This window comes from Rhinolophus hipposideros, assembly GCF_964194185.1.
Source record: "Rhinolophus hipposideros genome assembly, chromosome: 22".
Lineage (NCBI taxonomy): Eukaryota > Metazoa > Chordata > Mammalia > Chiroptera > Rhinolophidae > Rhinolophus > Rhinolophus hipposideros.
In genome coordinates this window covers 44,738,402-44,761,886 of record NC_138068.1, presented here as the reverse complement: position 1 = coordinate 44,761,886, position 23,485 = coordinate 44,738,402, and the positions used below count along the sequence as shown (strand labels likewise).

Sequence of the window (23,485 nt, the reverse complement as noted above, 5' to 3'; positions counted from 1 at the left end):
TACACCTGAAACTAAGAGGAACAAAGTTTCTAGGGTCAGCTAGAATGAATCCAAGTAATAGTGCTTAAAAAAAATACCGCTTTTAAAAAAATAGCCAAATAAAATGAATTTTCTATAGCAGTAATTCCCACCTTTGATTGTACATGGTTATGAAAATCTCCATAATCATGTTAGGAAGACTATGGCTATGTGAATTCGTGTTAATGTGTAAGGCATTTTTCCCTCTCTGTAGACCTTGTGACTAGAGCTATTTTACCAGTGTTTTTAAATGACTGCTTTAAAATCAAAGGTGGTCCTGTGGAGTCGAAAGGTTAAATACAAGGTCTGTGTGACCTTGGGCAAATTATCTAACTTCTGTTTCCTAATCACTACCAAGAGTCTTAATATCTACTTTAGGGTTAATCCTGAGAATTAAATGAAATATGCGTCCCAGTCCCTACAATACAGGAGATACCCAATAAAAGTTGGTTTCCCTTTACCATCAAAGAAAACACCCACACTGCAAAACTAAATAAATGAAACGCTGGGTCATAACGTTAATGCACACCAAGTTTCTGGGCCCTCCTTGTCAAGCTCAAAGAGCACATCCCTTTGAACCTAAACGAAAATCAATGAATGCCATGGAAAAAGGAAGTTGCGGCACGTGCATTTATCTCGAGCTGTGCTGCGAGTAAAATTATTTGGTTAGCCGCCTAGGAACTTGCAAACGAATCTTTGCTCACTTTACAGGTTCAAACCGAGGCCCGCCCACTCTCCCCCAGATGCTGGGGACAGCCCCAGGGAACGACACCTCAATCCCTCTTGTAGTGCGGCTGCGCAGCGGAGGTAAACGTCCCTTCACTGCCGCCGTCGGCCGCGAGGCCCAGCAGCGCGTTCCCATTGGCTGGGCATGTCAGGCGCCAAGGCGCAGAGCGGAAGCTAAAGGCGAGGCTCAGGAGGTGTGGGACCCGGAACGAAAACCAAAGGGGCGGCTGTGAGCCCGTCGGCCGTTTGCCGTGAGAGCGTGCGGTTGACAAGGTGGCGGGACCAGGACGCATCCGCCATGTTCTGCGAAAAGGCCTTGGAGCTGGTCCGCGAGCTGCACCGCGCGTCGGAAGGGCAGCTGCCAGCTTTCAATGTGAGGGGGCACCTGGTAGACTGGGCGGGCGTGTTAGGGGGCGGACCTGAGGGCGGGGCGGCGCCCTGGCGTTTGCCCCGTGTGCCTTCCCTGGAGGGTTTGCTTTCTCAGCTCCAAAGTCGAGAACTAAAATTTTGGAACATAGCAAAACAATTTATAGGAGCGAAAAGAAAGCCTTCATGCTTGTATCACCCAGCGATTTGGTGCATTTCCTTATCTGAATATATTTCCGTCAGTGTTTTTCCGTGTATAACTTTATTGCTGTTTCTTTGTTTACCCAAACATTTATTGGTTCCCTGATAATAATCTAACATTTGTTGTGCACAGAGGCAAAAGCTAGGCCTCTGGAGTCACGTTGGGATTCTGGCTCTGTCTTGCGATTTTGTGTCAGTGACTCCAGCCTTCCGTGTACTCAGTTTTCTGCAAAACTTGGGGACGATGGTAATAGTACCCAACTCTTGGTGTAGTGAGGGCTCAGTGAGATGGACAATGTTTGTGACACAGTGATGACTCAGTTTTTTTTACCACTGCTGCTGCTATTAATCACTATTGCGAATTTTCTTATTACTGCTACCCCAGTCAGGGTGCTACACATTTGATCTACATTATCGCTTGTCTTCATGATAACTCTGAGTTTTCAACTGTTGTTTTCCATGGTTTCCAGCTATATATGTGAAGACCTGGGGAGATTATCTTGCCCCTGGTGACATAGCCAGTAAGAAGTAAAGCTAAGGATTTAAACCCTGGCACTCTGGCTTTCAGACCCGCATTCTAAATTCTATACTTGATCATATTCCCTGTTATAGAACGGCCGCTGTGTGGATCCCAGGGCACATTCTGCCGGGAGAGGGGCATGAAACAGGTAGTAGAATGCAACGTGTCAAGTTATACCAGAGAGGTGTGAGCTGGGGTAGAGGACAGGGCGTTTGAGGCCCACCTAGGAGGAGGAGGCCACCACTCTGAGAAGGGAGTGAGGCATGTCAGCAGTCAGCAGGCGAATGAGCACATAGGAAGGATGACTGACAGCGAGTACAGTGACTGCAAAGGTAAGGGCTAGGTCTAGGAGAGATTGGTACTCACTCACAAGTCATTCGGAAGCTGGTAAGGGTTTTAGACAGGGGAGTGACTGGGTAATCATTTTACAGAGAAGGAAACAGCTGAAATTCTGGATCAAGTTCACGGACTTGTTTGAACTTAACAGCATATTGGAGGCAGCGTCTCACTTTGAACACAGGTTTCCTAGATTCCAATCTGTTGTCCTTTCAACTTCAGGATAGTTACCTCTAAAAAGCTAGGCGACAACAGTGGGAAGTGTAGTAGAGATGATGGAATACAGAGGTATGTAGATAAGTGTTGCTTTACCACTTTTGGGGAGTGATTCTTAGAAATTGTAAAATCACTCCATCTTCTATGTCTTAGTTTGGTGGAGAACTTTTTGCACCTTTGAGGGATTCATGCCTTCTACTAACAAACCCACCTGCTAGTCAGGTGACTCAGCAGCCTGGAAGACTGAGACATTAATCAGTGTCTTGGTTGTGTAGTCAGTAATTCTTTCCTTTTCATTGTTTTTTTCTTCTATTTCTTTTGTGGTAAAATAAACATAATATAAAATTTGCCGTTTTAATCATTTTTAAGTGTATACTTACGTAGCATTAATTATATTTACATTGCTGTGCAACTATCTCCCCTATTTTTGAAATTTTTTCATCATCCCAAACAGAAACTCTGTAACCATTACACAATAACTACCCATTGCCATCTTTCCACAACTTCTGGTAAGCTCTGATCTACTTTCTGTCTCTATGACCTTGCCTGTTCTAGATATTTCAGATAAGTGGACTCATACAGTATTTGTTCTTTATGTCTGGCTTGTTTCTCTTAGCATAATGTTTGCAAGGTTCATTCCTGTTGATGCATGTATCAGTACTGCAGTGCTTTTTATAGCCAAATAATATTTCGTCAAATAGATATACCATATTTGGTTTATTGGTTCATCAGTGGATGGACATTTGTGTTGTTTACACTCTTTGGCTATTATGAATAATGCTGCTCAGAACATTTGTGAATGTGTTTTTATAAAAACATGTTTTCAATTTCTTGAGTATATTCCTAGGAATGGATTTGTTGGATAATATAGTAATATGTTTATCTTTTTGAGGAACCATCAGACTTTTTTCCACAGAGCTGTATCATTTTACATTTCTACCTGCAATGTACAAGGGTTCCAATTTCTCCCCATCCTCTCCAACACTTGTTATTATAGCTATCGTAGGAGGTATGACAGGACTATTGCTTTTTGATAAGATATATAAATCAAAGATAAACATAGTATAAATAGAATATTGCTATAGACTTGGTGGGGGTATTAATGAATGTGGATCAATATCATTTTGTATGTTCTAGGAGGATGGACTCAGGCAAGTTCTGGAGGAAATGAAAGCTTTATATGAACAAAACCAGTCTGATGTGTAAGTTTTGATAAAATTGATATTTTAAAACAATTTAAGAAATATGATATTGAAATCAGATAAACTTACATCAGTTTTTGATGTTATTATTATTTTTTAATTCTCTGTCCGCCTGATCATACTCTAGGTATACAGGACTAAAGGGATTTGTGTTGATCACAGCTGTATCTACCGGGATTCAAGTAGTGCTTAGCATATTGTGGATGCTCAATAAATATTTGTTGTTTGACATGACTTGAAAGATAATTAGGGTAGACCTGAAAGAGATGAGATATGAGCAAATAAAAACCCTAACAAAATGAAATGTATAGTTTCCACTGCTTGTTTTCATTAATAGATACCTTAGTGCATTGATGAAAAGAACAGGCAATTTGTAAACTTAGCAGGAGCAGTAGTGATTTCCAATAGCTTGAGTGGAGTTCACTGAGAACTAGTGCTACAAAAGGCTACAGGTTGGTAGAATGAGAAGAGTCTAGATTTATAGAATATTTACAGCTAAACATGGTAGTTGGCACAATGGAGAATTTGGTCTGTATGACAAACTTCTTAGGTCCTTGTAATTTGGTGCAGAGTAAGACACAAAAGAGTCTTAAAGACACCACCTTCTAGATTATAGGTGAGATGTTCCATTCTCCTGTGAAGTCTCCTGTGACATGAGGTTTCATCTTTGGTCTTGTTAGGTACATGTTTTAATCAGTCACTTGGATATAGAAATCAGTAACATGCTAATAAGATTTGTGGAGCTCACAGAACCATAGCAGCATTTTTAAGTATAGTGTTTAAGGATAGATACAGAAAAGATGGAATGAGGAACTGAACCATAACAAGTTTATAGTAAATGTAAGGCAAATGTAAAGTCCTGAATTCAAGTTCCCAAGCTATGCATTCATTCATTCATTCATTCACTCAACAAATATGTCCTAAACAATTATGTACTGATAAGTGGTTCTGGTGTTTAAGCTGTAAACACAGTAGTAAAGATTTCTGCCCCTATGGCCCTCGCAGTCTAATGAGGAAGACAGATATTAAATACAGATATACCAAATTGGAATACATGCTATGAAGGAACACAATAGAGTGCTAAGAGAGAGAATACTGAATTGAAGATATAATTTGGTTGAGGAATCAGGGAAATTCTCTCAAAGAAAGAGACATTTCAACTGAGGCCTGAAGGAGAAGCAGGTATTTAAAGAGGCAGTAATTGTAGGCAGAGAGCATTCCAGGTGGAGGGAATAGCATATGCTAAGTCCTTGAGGCATGAAAGAAGGAAATGCACAGGAAGGGGATATACAGAAGGCCAGTGTGGCTGAAGCTTACTAAGCAGGCAAAGCATGACACCAGGTGATATTTTTAAGTGTATGGGGCAAGTGGTGGCATATTTGTGTTTTAAAAGATCATGCGGGCTGCTCTGTGTACAGGGGAGCTGAGAGGAGAGGGAGGCATGCTTGTCATACAGGTGACAGGAGAGGTGACTCAGACTAGGTAAAAAGTGAACAGGTTAAACATTTTGCAGTGGCCTAACAGGCCTTGATCCACTAAGGGAAAGGGAATGATTGTCTATTTTCCTTGTACAAGGTGTGATCAACAAATATGGTGAATGTTTAAATAAAAAAAATGTATTACAGTAAAAGACACATTGCCATTGATCCACCTCAAAATACTCCCCCTCACTTCGAACATTGTTCTTACCGCTTTCTGAAGCAGTTCTGGAAGTCCTCGTTGATGAGTATCTTTAGTTATGTTGTTGTGGAAGCCTCGATGTCCTAAATTGATTCAAAACGTTTACCTTTCATGGTCATTTTGACTTTAGGGAAGAGCCAGAATTTGCACAGTGCCAGATCCAGTGAATAACGTGGATCAAAACAAATATAGTGAATGCTGCTGCCAAGTGCCATCCAATGGAAAAGTAGGAATCTTCAATACAGGAAGTGGTGCGTGGAATCTTAGTAACAGTGTGTGACAAGTTTCGAGGGAAGTTGTGTTTTAAGGTGTGCCATAAATCATCCTCCATCATGACAACACTCCATGTCACACATTGCTTGTGGTATATGGCAATTTCTGTCAAATAAAAACTTTATGGTGTAGGGGCGTCCGGTTAGCTTAGTCGGTTAGAGCGCGGTGCTCGCCAACACCAGAGTTGCCGGTTCAATCCCCACATGGGCCAATGTGAGCTGTGCCCTCCACAACTAGACTGAAACAACTACTTGACTTTGAGCTGATGGGCCCTGGGAAAACACACTTAAAATAAATAAAAAGTTTAAAAAATAAATCTTTAAAAAAATATATTATGATGTGTCTTCATCCACCTTACTTATCGGATCTGGCACCATGTGACTTCTGGCTCTTCCCCAAAGTCAGAATGATTCAGGACATCAAGGCAGCCACTACAGTGCAACTAAAGACACTCATGAAAGAGAACTTCCACAACTGCTTCAGAAAGTGGCAAGAATGATGTGATAACTCTGTTCGAAGCAAGGGGGAGTTATTTTGAGGGGGATTAATGGCAATGTGTCTTTTACTGTAATAATTTTTTTTTTATTAGGTTGATGCAAAAGTAATTGCGGTTTAAAAGGTTAAAGATAAATACGAAAACCGTAATTATTTTTGCACCAACCTAATATTGAAACATTTACTGTATTGTTTGATCACACCTGTGTTTGTACCATTTGCAAATTCATGATCCAAAATTCTGTGCCCTGTCCTCCTAGTTACTTTCTAAGGGGACAATCACTATTACCAGTTTCTGGTTAAAATTATTTGTCAAAAGAAATTTATTCCTTTTAAATTACTCATGTATAAATGTGAATTTTTAGGAAGTCCTGTGTACTTACTAAAGTACTCTAATGTAGTTTGGGTGTATTTTATTTGTACTATTTCTTTATAATTTCGAGCACATTGTAAATAATATGGAGAATAAATCTGATTTTCAAGGAGTGGCAGAAATGTGTATAGATCTAGAAAACATGATTGGACGGGACATAAAATTTGCCTCTATTTTCAGGACGTAGAGCACATACTGAATAAAGGAATCCTTTTCATATTCATCTGGTTCCTTTTAAAACTCTGAAGTAGATTCTTATTCTTTCTGTACATCTGGCTTTGTTTTGTTTTTATTTCAGTTGTTTTAAATTGTGGTAAAATGCACATAACATAAAATTTGCCATCTTAACCATTTTTTAAACCATTTAAAAATGTACAGTTCAGTAGTATTAGCTACATTCATTATTTGCAACTGTCATCACCAGCCATTTTCATAACTCCTCATCTTGTAATACTGAAACTCTATACCAATTAAACAATTGTATATTTGGTTTTAAAATGTTATACTTATCAAATATCTAAGGAAATAATATATTTTATAGAGTGGACCCAAAATTTTCCCCCTCTCTGTGTGAGGAACACATCTGACAATTTAAGTTCACGAACTTGTTACAGCAGTGTTGCTAACCTTTTTTGATATCAGAGGGATTATCCATTATGAATTTGTACCAACTGGACAAACAGTTAACCAAGTTTACTATTTGGAAGTGCTGAAAAGGCTGCATGAAAACGACCTGAGCTTTTTGCCAAATCCATGGCTCTTGGATCACAGCAGTGCACAAGCTCACACAGGACTGTCCGTGAGGGAGTTTTTAGCCAGTAAACAAATAACTGTATTGGAACACCCTCCCTGCTTACCTGATCTGGCCCCCGATGAATTCTTTCTTTACCAGAAGAAATATTGAAAGGAAGACATTTTGATGACATTCAGGACATCAAGGGTAATACGACGACAGCTCTGATGGCCATTTCAGAAAAAGAGTTCCAAAATTGCTTTGAAGGGTGGACTGGCGTCAGTGCATAGCTTCCCAAGGAGAGTACTTTGAAAGTGACCGTAGTGATATTCAGCAATGAGGTATATAGCACTTTTTCTAGAATGAGTTTGTGAACTTAATTGTCAGTCCTCATACTCGTAGTTGAAGATCAACAGATATTTGTACATGGGAATAAAAACCATGATGTTAGGTTAGTCTCTTATCCTAGCATGTTAAAGGAATTCCCAAAAGTGAGTCAGTACAGTGTTTGTCTTTTGGAAATAACAGAGATTAATCAGCATGCAAAAATGCAAAGTACCGCATGGTTAAATGAAATACTGATAGTATGATCTTAAGCAAATTATTTGGCTTTTGGCTTTTTTTACCTTTTAACACATTAATAAAAGCTCTGATACAAAGACAGGTACTACCCTGTTTCCCCGAAAGTAAGACCTAGCATGACAATCAGCTCTAATGCGTCTTGGAGCAAAAATTAATGTAAGACTGGGTCTTATGTAATATAAGACAGTAAAATAAGACTGGGTCTAAAATTATTATATTAATTTTTGCTCCAAAAGACGCATTAAAGCTGACTGTTCGACTAAGTCTTATTTTCGGGGAAACACTGTATTTGGTTAGGGTAACTTCTAATAAAAAAACAGCATGTAAGTCAGTGGTTAGTTTGTTTTGAAAATTTTATTTATACTGAAATATATATATTTGTTCTTTTCCTTTTTAAATATTCTTACTAGGAATGAAGCAAAGTCAGGTGGACGTAGTGATTTGATTCCAACCATCAAATTTCGCCACTGTTCATTGTTAAGAAATCGACGCTGCACTGTAGCATACTTGTAAGCCTCTCAGTTTTTGCTTGGGGTGGCAGAAAACAATGGAGCATTTTCCTAATTATCCATTTAAAATGGAAAACAGAAATTCTTAGATTTCTCTCTCTCTGCAAGCATTCTAAAATTTTCCCTTTTAAAATTTTTTATTATGGAAAATTGCAATATTCATAAAACTCGGAGAATAATGTTAGAAACCTCCATGGAGCCATCATACAGTTGTAATCATTTTTAACATTTTGCCATATTTGCTTCATATTGTTTTATTATGTTACACTATTGTGGTGCATCATGACATTTTGCCGCTGAACTTTAGTATGCATCTCATGTTTTCTGCATTATCCCAAAGATATCTTCTTACAGTTTGTTTGTTTGCCTCAGGAGCCAAATGAAGTCCACATAGTACATTTAGTTTATTGTGAGTCTTGAGTGTCCTGATCAAAACAACTTCTGTATCCCTTTTGTTATGCCATCTAATACCTTCTTAATTTCCTAGGTATGACCGATTACTTCGGATTAGAGCACTCAGGTGGGAATATGGCAGTGTTTTGCCAAATGCCTTACGATTTCACATGTCTGCTGAAGAAGTAAGTTAGCACTGTTGTTCAAATTTATGAATTTGGAAAATGCTGAGGCATTGTTCTATGATAGTATTTATTAGTATTTCTCTTTTTGTTTTTAACATCTGTTTTTCAGCAGATTTTGGCCTGTATTTATTTATTCAGTATGTGAGGTGTGATCAAAAAATATGGTGAATGTTTAAATTTAAAAAATATTACAGTAAAAGACATTGCTGTTAATCCTCCTCAAAATACTCCCCCTCACTTTGAACACACTTATCCCATTGTTCTTGCCACTTTCTGAAGCAATTCTGGAAGTCCTTTTTCATGAGTGTCTTTAGTCGCACTGTTGTGGCTGCCTCGATGTCCTGAATCGATTCAAAACGTTTACCTTATGAATCGATTCATGACATCATTGACTTTGGGGAAGAGCCAGAAGTCGCATGGTGCCCGATCTGGTGAATTACACGGATGAGGACATACCGTAATGTTTTTATTTGACATAAATTACCATACCAGAAGTGATGTGTGCTACAGAGCCTTTCCGTTGTGATGAGCAAATATAGTGAATGCTATTGCCAAGTGCCATCCAACGGAAAGGCAGGGATCTTCAATAAGGGAAACGGCATGACGAACCTTAGTAAAATTGTGTGACAATTTTCAACTTGGTTGGTGCAGTCAGTTGGGTGTGAGCTCTGGTTGAGAGAAGGTGTGTTTTAAAGTGTGCTGTAAATTATCCTCCATCATGACAACACTCCTGTCACACATCGCTTCTAGTATATGGCAATTTCATGAAGGTTATGAAGATATTTTTTTATGTAGTCTTTTAGGAACTACCATATTTTGCCATGTATAATGCACACCCACGTTTTTGGCCCTAACTTTCAGGGGAAAAAGTCTTTCGTTTTAATTTTTTAATTCAGATTTTTATTTTTTTACATTTAGGTACTCGTTTTTTGTATTATAAAGGAATTTTTAGCATTTATGTTTTAACATATTATGGTATGAGAAATTTTATGTAAGAAATAATTACGAAACACAAGAACAGATACAAAGTACAAGACATTATATGCACTGGTAACAAATTTACGATATTTACACGTCACAGAAGGGCAAGAACTCTTTGTTTTTCCAAGTTTGTCGTAAGATCAACAAAACCTGTTATCATATTCCAGGGTATTATTTTGCATATGGATATCATTGATTTCTAGAGTTACACTTTTAACTCATAAGCATAAATAAAAGAATTAAAAACATTTATATAGATATGGAATTAGTACTACCCATGTATAATGTGCCGTCTTATTTTTTCCTCACAAATTTGGGCAAAACAATGCACATTATACACTGCAAAATACCGTACATTGTTTTACCTTTCACAGAGAGATCTACAGTACTGGGATTGATTTTTGTGTATAATGTAGGAGTCAAGGGGCATTTGGATATGGATATTGAGATGGTCCAGCACCAGTTATTGAGCAGATTCTCCTTTCCCCAGTGCTGTGTGCGTGGTGCCACTTTTGTCATAAATTGAGTGTCAGTATATCTGTGGATTTTGGATGGGGGCTTTCTCTTCTATTCTCTTAATTTGTCTGTTCTTGCACCAATTCCATACTGTTATAATTATTGTAAATTTATAATATATCTTGAACAATATTTCCATCTTAATCTTTTTCAAGAGTGTCTCAACTATTTTTGACCCGTTGCATTTCCATGTAAATTTTAGACTTAATTTGTCAAGTTCCATTTTTTAAAAAAATTAAGGTTTCGACTGAGATTGAATTCAATATATAGTTCTGGTGACATTACAATACTAAGTCATCCAATCCATGAATGTGATATATCCTTCCATATATTTAGGTCTTTAATTTCTCTCATTAAGTTAAAAAAATAACATGAGATATAATATACATACATAAAGTTGACCCTTTTAAAGAATACAGTTCCGTGTTTTTTTAGTATATTGATGGAGTTGTGCATCCATTAGCACTGTCTTATTTATCATTCTCCAAAAGCACCCGATAACCATTATCAGTTTTACTCCATATTCTCATCCCTCTTCATGGCCCCTAAAAATCACTAATCTACTTTCTGACTTTATAGGTTTGCTGATTGTTGATTTTTTTTTTTTACATTAAGTGGAATCATGCATATGTGGTCTTTTATGTCTGTCATTTAAGCATGTTTTCAAGGTTCATTCATGTGGTGATGTGTGAGAACTTCATTCGATTTGTGGCTGAATATTCCATTGTATGGATATATGTATCTAATAGTTGATGGACAGTTGGATGTTCTTCTAAAGAATGTTTTATAGTTTTCAGAAAAATCAGTGCAGAATTTGAAGAGATCATAATTCTGAAGTGGTGTATTTTTCATGGTTCTGTTTCTAGTGTAATGTGAGAAGAGAGATTTTTGTTCATTTGGTTAATTATCCATCCTAAGTACCCATACCAGTGCCTGGTTTATAGCAGGCAATCAATATTTGTACAGGTAAACCGCAGATATTTGGGTTTGGTTCCCAATAAAGCAAATACCCAATAATGTGAGTCATACTAATTTTTTGGGTTCCCAGTGCATATAAGAGCTATGTTTATGCTATACTGTAGTAAGTGTACACATACAACATTTATCAGTTAAGTTTATCATCTTATTATCATGCCCACAAACAATTCCAATAGTAACATCAGAGATCACTGATCACAGATTACCGTAACAAATAATAAGGAAAAAGTTTGAAATATTGTGAGAATTACCAAAATGTGACACAGACACAATGTTCACTATTGGAAAAATGGCACTGATAGACTTGCTTCTTGCAGTGTTGCCACAAACCACTAATTTTTAAAAAACACAGTATCTGTGAAGCACAATAAAAGGAGATAGGGCTACAGTGTGAATGAATGAATGGTCAGCAGTGATCCATGGGGGGATGTATGCTCTGTTTGAGAGGATGAGTGTACAACTTGTGCAGGGTTTTCTTACGACTTTCCGAAATGACCATCTTTATGTTCGCAGATGCAGTGGTTCAATCATTATAAAAAGTCCCTTGCTAGTTATATGAGGTCTTTGGGAGGTGATGAAGGTTTGGATATTACACAGGATATGAAACCTCCAAAAAGCCTATATATTGAAGTAAGTATACATCTTAAAAATGGATTTTTGTCCTGCTTGTGTGTGTGGGGTGGTCATACGAATATATAGTAGCTTATATGAAAAAGGAAAGGAAACATAAACCAAAACTGAAAATGTTACCTATATAAGGATGATGGGAATCAGATCAAGAAGCTAAAATTTTCTGAATAGACCCGTTTTAATAGTTTTGACTTTGGAACCATGTAAATGTTTTACAAATTATTAAATCAAAGTGGAAAAACAAACCCACAGATTTTGAAAGCAGAATGAAACCAATGAACCTGTGTTTTAAATTGATGGATTAGTCAAACTGGAATTATTTTAAATTACTTTAAAAAGACATAAATTGATCATATATTCCTAGTTGGTATATTCTAAGGATGAGAAGAATTACAGAGGGATCTTAATTTTTTTTAAATCATATAATTAGTAATAATATTGTTGCCATTATTTTGAAACAGTTTATATGTTAAAGAATAGAGCAAAAAGTGTGGCATTAGGATCAAAAAAAAAGAGATTAAAAAAGTTAAAATCAAAAAGTTAAGTCAAAATCCTATATTCCCAAACTTGAATTTGAAGGATCAGTATGGACTCTGGTTGAATCATCTTTTTTTGGAAAAAGTATTTCTTAGCTCTGTCCACTGAAAAAGCTTAGCAATAAGAACCAAACCAGTAGCCATGAGCATCCAAATTCTGGAGTTGAAATGCTATTTCCCAGCTATTTCCCAACTAAGATTGAAAGCAAGCCAAGACTCCTTGAAAAAAAGGCTGATTCTCGGTCCTAAATAAAAAATGTACAAACTGAGCATGGAACACCTTGTCTTTCTAGAAAGCAAGGAAAACATCAAGGACTACATGGGGATTTCTCAAAAGTCTTGGGAACTGATTTGAAGGAGCTCCCACTGGATAAAGAAGGGACAGTGGGCATCAAAGTATATGGTAACTGCAGTGAATTGATCCATAGCAATTGTGTTAAAAGTATGACTGCATAATGACACCAAATAACAATGAACAGTAATTAAAAAAATAAAACTTCTTTGGGTTGCCTTGGAGAATATGAATGATGCGACTCATTTTGAAAAACAGTAAATAATACAATCAAGCATCCATCTGCCTTTACTGTATAAACTCTATTTGGGGGTGACCAGATTGTTTACAAGGGAAATTTCTTCTTTATAGTAGCATTCCCACTAATGAATGTAGCAAGAATAAAAGAACTAGATTGATGACATTTTATAACCTTAATGCATGGAGGCAAATAGCTATTAAAACCATTAGGTGAAACGTTAATGGAAACTTTAATAACGGATGGATAGGGATGGGTTTGGATACCACCTAGACCCTCTGCTCAATCTCAAAATCTGTAAACAAATCCAAAGGGCACTGGAGTGAAAAAGGAGAGACTTTATTTACGTAATGGTTTGCAAACCAGGGGAGAGGTAGCTTCGGGTAGCAACCAAAAGTTTGCTCCACCGAGACAAAGAAGAGATCACCTTTTATAGGGAATTTTCTTGCCCACAGTTCCCATTTTGGTCAGTTTCATGTAAATGAGGTTTCCAAATTGTACAGTTCTGATTGGTCCAAATTGTGCCAGTTGGTTGGTATAGATGCAAATGAGGATATACTGAGGATACAATTTGCAAACTGATTGGATGGAGCAGTTCTTAGTCCCTAGAACTAGTCCCTTGGTCAAAAGATAAAACCAGGGCCGGCCCAGTAAATCAGGCGGTTGGAGCTCCATGCTCCTAACTCCGAAGGCTGCCGGTTCTATTCCCACATGGGCCAATGGGCTCTCAACCACAAGGTTGCCAGTTCAACTCCTCGAGCCTTGCAAGGGATGGTGGGCTCTGCCCCCTGCAACTAAGATTGAATACGGCACCTTAGCTGAGCTGCCTCCCAGATGGCTCAGTTGGCTGGAGCGCCTTGAGCTGACCTGCCTCCGGGATGGCTCAGCTGGCTGGAGCGCGGGCTTTCAACCACAAGGTTGCTAGTTCGATTCCTCGAGTCCCGCAAGGGATGGTGGGCAGCGCCCCCTGCAACTAAGATTGAACATGGCACCTTGAGCTGAGCTGCCGCTGAGCTCCTGGATGGCTCAGTTGATTGGAGCGCGTCCTCTCAACCATAAGGTTGCCGGTTTGACTCCCAGGGATGGTGGGCTGTACCCCTGCAACTAGCAACGGCAACTGGACCTAGTTAGTGGCCAATGGCTCACTTGTTGAAAGGACAACAACTTGAAGCTGAACGGCACCTTCCACAACTAAGATTGAAGGAATAAAAGCTTGACTGGAAAAAAGTCCTGAAAGTACACACTGTTCCCCAATAAAGTCCTGTTCCCTCTCTCCAGTAAAATTTTAAAAAATAATAAATAAAACCAGGGCTTCTAAGCAGTGGTTGACTCAGATGGTGTAAAAATGTGGCACATAGTGTGTGAAGCAGTTCAGTGTGAGATTCTTCTTGTTATACAGAGTAAGAAGAAGTCCCTGTCAGAAAATAGTCCTTAGACTCCTGTTATTTATAAAATTTGGGCCTTCAGTTGACCGTGGGGAGTCTACCTCAGCAGATAAATTCCTTCTCGGGGACATCATATGAATCTTTCTTCTTGGGGTCCACACATCCAGAAAGGGACAGCCAGACATTCTGTGCTTCATGAGGTCTTGCAATAGGACATACAAAACACCATTTGTCAGAAAATCAGACTTGGTCTTATCCAGCCTCTAGACCTAACTTCCAGTTTATAGGAAATTCAGGGACAGAGGAATATGTTAAATGACTCCACAGGAATCCACAATAAAATCTAGTTTATGGGAAACTGCCAAATTGCTCAGTTTCTTTAACAAATTGCCAAGGAGAAGGGAAAAACGGGGAAGGAATTCTGGATTAAAAGAGACTTAGAGACATATCAGGAACATGTAATGTGCAGCTTTTGTTGAACTCTGATTTGAACATGGCAACTTTTAAAAAATGAGATGAATGGGGAAATTTGGATACTAACTGGATATTTCATAACTTAAAATTTTTTAACTAAAAGATGCAGTAATTGTATTTTTTAAAAAGAATCTTATTTTGTAGAAGTAGATATAAAATATTTATAGATGATATCATGTCTAGGATTTGCTTCAAAATCTAGAATCTAGGGAACAAGATCCGCCAGATGCTGATAATAGTTGAAGCCAGCTGATGGGACGTTGAGTTTCGGAATCTTTACTTTTGAATATGTTCAAGATTTTCCGTATGTTTAAAGATGTAAAAGATAGTAGTGTGGTAGGGATTTTTCTACAATAGTATTTCTCAGACTAAGTTAAAATACCTTGGGGGGTCATGGTAAGAAGTCAGAGGAATTATAGGACATAATGAAATTACCTAGGAAAAGTAGATGCCTGAAACTTGCTGCTGGAGTTGGCTTTACTAGTACCAATCCTGGTACTCAGGAGGATAACCCCAGTCCTGAGTTCTCATAGAAGATGAAAAAATATCATGGTTTCCTGTGGCAGCAGTTGGAGCTATAGCCAACCTTCTCTTTAGGGACATTCCTTCTTTGTAGTTGCAGAAGTGGTTATCAAAAGGCTGCCTTATCCCTCCCATCTTCCAACTAAAAATCTCTCCTGATTCTTATAACATGAGTCTGCATCTTCTCTTTCATGGTACACTTCTAAGGATTTATGGGGCAGAGTGTAAATATGAAAGGAGATGGGGAAAATTTTTTTAAAACAAATTTTGCAGACTTACCTATGTCCTGTTCTCAGATATTGATATTTCATGTGAGGAATCTATAAGAGGCAGGTTAGAGTAGATCTAAAACGTTCTGTTTTCTTTGTAAATACGTATTTCAACTGTTGATATTTCAGGCTTTGCAGAGGGGAAAGAATGCAATGATGTCTCTCCTTAGCAGCTCCCTGGGTTTTCTTGCTGTCAGCGCGACATACACATATATTCCGAGATTTTGCCTTTCTTCTTCCTTCCCATTAAAACAGGACAGTTGGAACTACTAGAATACCACAGTAGGAGTACTAGGCCTAAGTACACAGAAAAAAGCCTAGTACCTTTACTGTGTGGTATTTGTATAATCGTTATTTACTTTATGGTTACTATGTATTAAAAATAATTTAGATAAAACCTTTGTTTTTCCTTTCAGGTGCGCTGTCTAAAAGACTACGGAGAATTTGAAGTTGATGATGGTACTTCAGTCCTATTAAAAAAAAATAGCCAGGTATTTCTTGTCTTATGATACTTTAAATCTTGTAAGAGTGTTGCATGATGGAAACATTGAAATCAGTAGTAAAATAAACATCACCTTGTGTTGATCATTTATATCTAGGAATTATGTTCAGTATAAGACTACTTTTTCTAAATACAAAGAAATGTTAAGGCAAGGTTAATTAATTTACTGGAATATTGCTTGTATTTAAGCATTTTCCAGGAAAATGATCACATTGGGCATTATTCTAGTTAAGGCATTGTTAAAATGTTGAATTTAACACCTTCCTTCAAATTACAATTAATTAAAAAGGTGCTCAGTACTCATTTTCAGCTAGTACTTCACCATATAAATAAATCCTAATTCTTTAGTAAATAAATAGTGATGTGGATCAAAAATTTCTAAGTAATACATAAACATAACAGAATTTGATAGGGAAAGACTAAAATTATGAAGTTGTAACTTAAACTAAATTTTTCCTTACTAAGAATCTCAATATACAGAGGGTGCAAAAAAAGTATACATATTTTAGGAAGGGAAAAAACTGTATTAAAATTGTAATACATACCGATAACAAAAGGTGAATACAAATCACGTTTGACTTCTGCAATTACAAGAGGTGCTCAAACTGGTTACCATCAGCATCCAGACACTTCTGATTACGGCAAACTACTGCTTGAGCAGCGTTGACCAAAGTGTCCACTTGTATTGCTGCACATGCCGTTTCAATTTCTTCCTGAAGTACCACCAGTGTAGCTGGTTTTCTGTGGTACAACACATTCTTTAAGGTCCCCCATAGGAAAAAGTCAAGGGTTGTTAAGTCAGGATAACGTGAGGGAAACTCAACCGCACCTCTTCGTCCTGTCCATTGTCCTGGCAAATTTTCATTGAGGTAAGCTCTCACATCTTGATGGAAGTCCGATAGGGTGCCATCTTGTTGGAAGTAAAATCAATCGTTCCCACAAACATCTTTTGACTGAACGTCATACTACACATTGCTACTGTAATTCAATTCAACTTCGAAAAGTAATACATAGATAACATCTCTTAAAATGTATATAATTTTTTTGGCACTCCTGGTATTTATTGTTTCCTTAGAATTCTTCAAGTGCACATTAGCTTAATTCACATTAGCTAAATTTATTTTTATCCTTTTTTTTAAATAAAGGTCTGGCTTTTTTTAAAATAAATTTTTATTGGGGAATATTGGGGAACAGTGTGTCTTTTCCAGGACCCATTAGCTCCAAGTCAAGTCGTTGTCCTTTAGTCTAGTTGTGGAGCGCGCAGCTCAGCTCCAAGTCCAGTCGCCATTTTCGACCTAGTTGCCGGGGCGCACAGCCCATCATCCCATGTGGGAATTGAACTGACAACCTTGTTAAAGAGCTCAGCTCTAACCAATTGAGTCATCTGGCCGTCCTTTATCCTATCTTAATTGTTTGTAGTCACATTAATACAGGAGGAAAAATGACCTAATGAAAACCACTCTCTTTCTTTGCCTCCCATCTTGTTATCAACCAGTTAGTGTCTAATGACCCTAAGTCTTTGTATGCCTTGGAGCAAAAGAATGCTTCAGATCATATGGTTCTTGGGCTTATTTCCCTAAGAGAAGATGACTTGATATCTCATTCAAGTACCCTTAGAATTTTGAGTAATTTTCTAAAAAAAAAGGGTTGAATATTTTAAAGGCAGATTTTCAGGGATAAGGCAAAAGTTCCCTCCCACTGTCCTCTTAGAAGTAGTATACTTAGTTGAATAATACTAATGAGTTAATACTTATATTAATAGATTAATGCTCTGGGGCAGCCGGTTAGCTCAGTTGGTTAGAGCATGATGCTCGTGGTCCTGGGGTTGCCAGTTCGATTCCCGCATGGGCCAGTGTGAGCTGTGCCCTCTACAACTGGATTGGAACAGCTGCTTGACTTGGAGCTGATAGGTCCTGGAAAAACACACTTAAAAAAATAAATATGTTTTAAAATGAAAAATAAAAAAATAAATCAATGCTCTCATAGAAATCTGTATTTCTGGAGTGTGAAGCTTTGGTTCACAGGAGGAAAGCTATCCTCATAAAGCAAGATATAAGAAAATGCAACTTCTTCCTAAACACTGTCCTGTGGTTGAATTTCTTTCTCAAGCTTTATAGCTCATCTTCTCACCTGGTGGGCCCCAATATTGATTCCTCAGTATCAGGGAGTACCTGTGTAGAGCTGGGGCAGGCAGAAACCTAGCTGAGTCCCTTCTCCATCTGCTCCTGTGCTAGACAGTTGTTTCCTGTGTGGACCATGCAGAGCCTTTGCCTTGATGATACTTTTAACTTTGTTTCTCAGTATTGCCCAACCTGCTATTATAAAAAATGGGAAAAAAATTAAAAAAACATATAACCTACTATAGTTGATATTAAGGGGCTTCTAAAATGTCTGACCACATCTAGAATCAGTTTCCTATGCAATCTATGGTGTACATCATCCATATATTGTAAAACATTAATAGGGAGACATTTTCTTACCGTACAATCACTTACGCTTGTCAGTATGACAAACATGTTTCTGTTATTCTAAAAATCAGAAATCCACTTTTTAGAAGACATTGGAAAAGTTAAATTTTTTTTTTTTTAAGATTTTATTGGGGAAGGGGAACAGGATTTCATTGGGGGAATAGTGTGTACTTCCAGGCGTTTTTTCCAAGTCAAGTTGTTGTCCTTTCAGTCTTAGTTATGGAGGGCGCAGCTCAGCTCCAGGTTGCTGCTAGTTGCAGGGGGCACAGCCCACCATCCGAGGATGCATTCCAACCAACTGAACCAACCGGGAGCTCAGCGGCAGCTCAGCTCAAGGTGCCGTGTTCTATTTTAGTTGCTGGGGGCGCTGCCCACCATCCCTTGTGGGACTCAAGAAATTGAACTGGCAACCTTGTGGTTGAGAGCCCCTGCTCCAACCAACTGAGCCATCCGGGAGGCGGCTCAGCTCAAGATGTCGTGTTCGATCTTAGTTTCAGGCAGTGGAGCCCACCATCTCTTGCAGGACTTGAGGAGTTGAACCGGCAACCTTGTGGTTGAGATCTCATTGGCCCATGTGGGAATCGAACCGGCAGCCTTCATAGTTAGGAGCATAGAGCTCTAACCGCCTGAGCCACCGGGCCGGCCCCCAAAATTTTTTCCTCTCTCCCTTTTTGTACATTTTTGCATTCTAAAGGTTTTCTAGTAATTCAGTTAACAAGTTATGTAATAGTCTTTGGCCCATGTCTTTGTGACTGGTTTGGAGGCATTTATGAGTGTTTGATCATGGGTCTTGCATAAGGCCTTTGAGTTTGTGAGGAAGGACCTTTAGGTGCATAGTGCTGCTGAAGTTACATTTTGCTTCCTTGACTACTTTTGATAATCTCTTCTGTGGTGGTGATTTTCTAATGCTATTTGCCCTGGACTTTCTAATGTACTGTTGTTTGTTTTTACAAGTATGTCTGTCTTTGCCTTGAGATTACTTTGATCACCCATGAGCTTGGAACGTCTTCCTGCACTTCCTCATTCCAATTTAGGAAATGTTCATTTCTGTTTTAAACCTCCGTGTATTGAGAGGGAATCAGACAAGGATACTCCTTTCCATTTCAGAACGAGAACGGTATCCTCTTAGGGTATGGAGGACGAGCGTTAGCTGGGTACCAGTGTCTTCATACACTGTGAACAGCACAAACTTCATAGGTTATAAATAGTTTTAATCCTTGAAAAGCATAGGAGTAAAGTTGTTATTGTTATTAGAATAAATGTTCAGACTAAAATGCTAGAAAGGTTTAATGGAGATGTTCCTTCGTTGGTCTTCCTAATAAGTTGTATTGTTTGTAATCTGGTGTCCCAAAATCTCATCTACCTAGATTTTCTATGCATAAATTCAAAATGTAAACACTAAGGAAACTACATACTGGAATTCAGAAGTCTTTATATTTAACTTAAGGAAACTATGAATTTGTTTATAAAAATCAGTTCAGTACAGGTCTGCGTCAGTTGACGAAAACAGCAGATATACTTAAGTTTAGCTTTTAACTATATAACTGTTAGAATTTGAAAAATGTATAATCAGTTGCTGCTTTTTAATGATGGAAAATGTAATTTAAAATTCATTTTTCCCCCCTTCTTCTGCCTCCCCCCCAACTGTGGTTCAAGCCAGTTCCTTAGTCTAGTTGTGTAGGGCGCAGCTCTCTGGCCCATGCTGCCGCTGGGCCACTCACAGCAGCCCACGGCAGCATACTGTAGCTCACGGCAGCCCAGCTCCAGGGAGAGCTGTTGTTCACAATCTTAGCTGTGGAGGGTGCAGCTCGCTGGCCCATGTGGGGATTGATCAGGCAACCTCGGCATTAGGAGCATGGTGCTCCAACCACCTGAGCCACTGGGCTGGCCCAATTTAAAATTCTTTACCAATCATTTCTTTTTCTTTCCCCTACCATTCCCCTTAGCACTTTCTACCTCGGTGGAAGTGTGAGCAGCTGATTAGACAAGGAATTCTGGAGCATGTCCTGTCATGACCTCACACTGAGGCACTGCCAAGCTTCCCCGTGTTGCAACGCTGAATCCATCCACAGAAACGTCTACACTTCCTTCTCTACCCTCCCCCACTCCTTTGGTTTTAAAAGTTACATTCTTCAATATAACCCAGAATATTTGGCTAAGGAGTATTGTTTGTTTTTCTGTTGTACAGGTTTCCTCCTTTTTTGGTAATATGTATCTATAATCATAACATTCTTACAGTTACTGCAATGTGTGTGTTTTTTGTTTTAAAGAAAGTAAACATTTATTACATTTGAATCTTTTAAACAGTAAGAGAGTTTCACTTGGCTGTTTAGGGAGAAAGTAGGTCCCTGTACATCTAGTGTTGTTCCTGGTGGTGTGCATTGTATAAGTTGGGGAATTGACTTTCTGGAATATGTGCTTCCAGATCACATGGGCACATGGAGATGATGTTCTATATAAATTTTCAATATATGTAATGTTTAATGATAATTGTCTGGCTATTTGGGATGGGAAAAAAGGACACAATGGATTTGCCTATTTCCAGCAGTTGTGGCTGGTCTGCCTCTTGTCTGAGCTTGTGGGGTGAGCACCAGTTTCACCACTTTGGAAAGGGAAATAGAAATTAGGGCTAGAAAAGAAGCTATGTACAGTTTTTCCCCAGATTCAAATGGACAGAAAAGTCACATGAAGAGTTGGTCATGTAAGTAGAGGGCAGTTTCTATTGTCCAATGAACTGAATGGTAGGAGTTGGAGAGGCAGAGTGATCTTGCCTAGTGGTCATTGGCCTTTCCCCAATAGTCCCCTCCATGACCAGCCCAGTAATCTAAATGAGGCATTCAAATTTACAAGACTAGATAAGCCTGGTACCTTGCACATACTATACATGCATTATATAGGGGAATGTTTCTGGCCAAAATCAAGTTATAGAAGCATTTAGGATGTGGATCTGTGTTTTCATTGTAACCTACTTAGGGGAGTAGGCTGCACTTTGCAGATTATACTCATTATTGAAAGTAGTTTCTCCCCGAAGAGCCAGAGAAGTGACAGGGAATCTACAGGTTATAAGAGATTTGTGAACTCAGCCGAGCACAGTGGTGACAGGGACTCACAAAGACATGTTTTAGACAATACTCATGTGTATGGGCAAAAACTCAAGGACTTATTTGTGACTAATTGTATAACATGTTATTTTAGTTTCTGTTCTGTAGAAAGTAAAGCATTCCAACAAAGGGTTTTAATGTAGAGTTGTTTTTTTTTGCACCCATGCTGTTGATTGCTAAATGTAATAGTCTGATCATGATGCTGAATAAATGCCTTTTTTAAAAAAGAAACAAATTTCTTCCCATAGTTTTTGTAGCCAGAAGAGATTTTAATCTAAATCTCTGCTGATAAACACTAAAGAAAATTTCCCTAATAAATGGGATGAATGTTGATATTTTAACTGTGGGTGTGAAGTAACTTCTTTCATATTTACTCCCACAGCACATGGAACTATTCACACAGGTGAGCCCTAAAGTCCACGAGTCAGCTTTGAGGATAAGTGGCATGAAGGCCATTATCATACTATCCCACCATCATTCCTGAACTTAAATTATACTGTTGTTTTGTATTTAATTCCCTCAATAAAATAATAAAGTATATCCTAATTTGAAATGAATGTATTCTACCGTGTTACCCCAAAAATAAGACCTAGCCAGACAGTCAGCTCTAATGTGTCTTTTGGAGCAATAAAAGACCTGGTCTTATATTAATTTTTGCTCCAAAAGACACATTAGAGCTGATTGTCCGGCTAGGTTTTATTTTTGGGGAAACGGTAGGCTTTTTTATTTTTTTTTTATTTTAATTTATTTACTGGGGTAACAATTGTTAATGAAATTACATAATTTCAGGTGTACAATTCTGTATTATGTCATCTATAAATCCCATTGTGTATTTACCACCCAGAGTCAGTTCTCCTTCCATCACCATATATTTTGATCCCCCTTACCATCTTCTCCCTCCCCCCACACCTCCTTACCCTTTGGTAACCACTAAATTACTGTCTGTGTCTATGAGTTTTTGTTTCTCATTTGTCTTCTTTTGTTGGTTTTGGTTTATATACCACATATCAGTGAAATCATAGGGTTCTCTGCTTTTTCTGACTTATTTCGCTTAGTATTATACTCTCAAGATCTATCCATGTTGTCACAAATGTTACTATATCATCTTTCCTTAACGCCAAATAGTATTCCATTGTGTATGTATACCACAACTTCTTTATCCATTCATCTATCAAAGGACATTTTGGTTGTTTCCATGTCTTGGCCACTGTAAACAAAGCTGCAGTGAACACTGGAGCACACGTGTCTTTATGTATAAATGATTTCAAATTCTTTGGGTAGATACCAGGAGAGGGATTGCTGGGTCATATGGTAATTCTATTTGTAATTTTTTGAGGAACCTCCACACTGCCTTCCATAGCGGCTGCACCAGTCTGCATTCCCACCAACAGTGTATGAGGGTTCCTTTTTCTCCACAGCTTCTCCAACACTTGTTGCAATTTGTCTTGTTGATGATAGCCATTCTGCATGGGGTGAGGTGATAGCTCATTGTGGTTTTTATTGGCATTTCTCTGATGATTAGTGGTGTTGAGCATTTTTTCATATGTCTATTTGCCATTTGTAAGTCCTCTTTGGAGAAATGTCTCTTCAGGTCCTCTGCCCACTTTTCAATTGGGTTGTTTGTTTTTATGCTGTTGAGTTTTATGAGTTCCTTGTATATTTTGGATATTAGACCCTTATCGGAGGAACTGTTTGCAAAAATCTTCTCCCATTCAGTCGGTTGCCTCTTTATTTTGTCAATGGTTTATTTTGCTGTGCAGAAACTTTTAAGTTTCATGTAGTCCC

The 23,485-nt window shown here is 38.2% G+C and overlaps 1 protein-coding gene across 3 annotated transcripts; it reads left to right on the top strand.

The window, feature by feature from the left end:
• Positions 1–814: 814 nt before the first annotated feature.
• On the top strand, positions 815–22,924 carry GINS1 (GINS complex subunit 1). 3 transcript variants are annotated; one of them, XM_081033331.1, is made up of 8 exons: positions 917–1,117; positions 2,838–2,892; positions 3,521–3,585; positions 8,132–8,230; positions 8,718–8,808; positions 11,797–11,913; positions 16,046–16,120; positions 20,546–22,529. In XM_081033331.1, exons 3-8 carry the CDS (start codon positions 3,551–3,553, stop codon positions 20,612–20,614), a joined length of 486 nt encoding a protein of 161 aa, XP_080889457.1. In that variant the 5' UTR covers positions 917–1,117; positions 2,838–2,892; positions 3,521–3,550; the 3' UTR covers positions 20,615–22,529. The 3 variants fall into 3 exon arrangements, with proteins under 3 accessions (XP_080889456.1, XP_080889455.1, XP_080889457.1); XM_081033329.1 differs by lacking the exon at positions 2,838–2,892 and having other exon boundaries at positions 886–1,117; positions 20,546–22,924; XM_081033330.1 differs by lacking the exons at positions 2,838–2,892; positions 8,132–8,230 and having other exon boundaries at positions 815–1,117.
• Positions 22,925–23,485: the final 561 nt, after the last annotated feature.

What these genes read in the sequence shown, in the direction of transcription:
- GINS1 (XM_081033329.1), top strand. Translation starts at nt 1,043, where the DNA reads ATGTTCTGCGAAAAGGCCTTGGAGCTGGTCCGCGAGCTGCACCGCGCG. An exon ending in TTCACATGTCTGCTGAAGAA is followed by an intron (nt 8,809 to 11,796) that starts GTAAGTTAGCAC and finishes TTATGTTCGCAG; the next exon opens with ATGCAGTGGTTCAATCATTA. An exon ending in TATTAAAAAAAAATAGCCAG is followed by an intron (nt 16,121 to 20,545) that starts GTATTTCTTGTC and finishes CATTCCCCTTAG; the next exon opens with CACTTTCTACCTCGGTGGAA.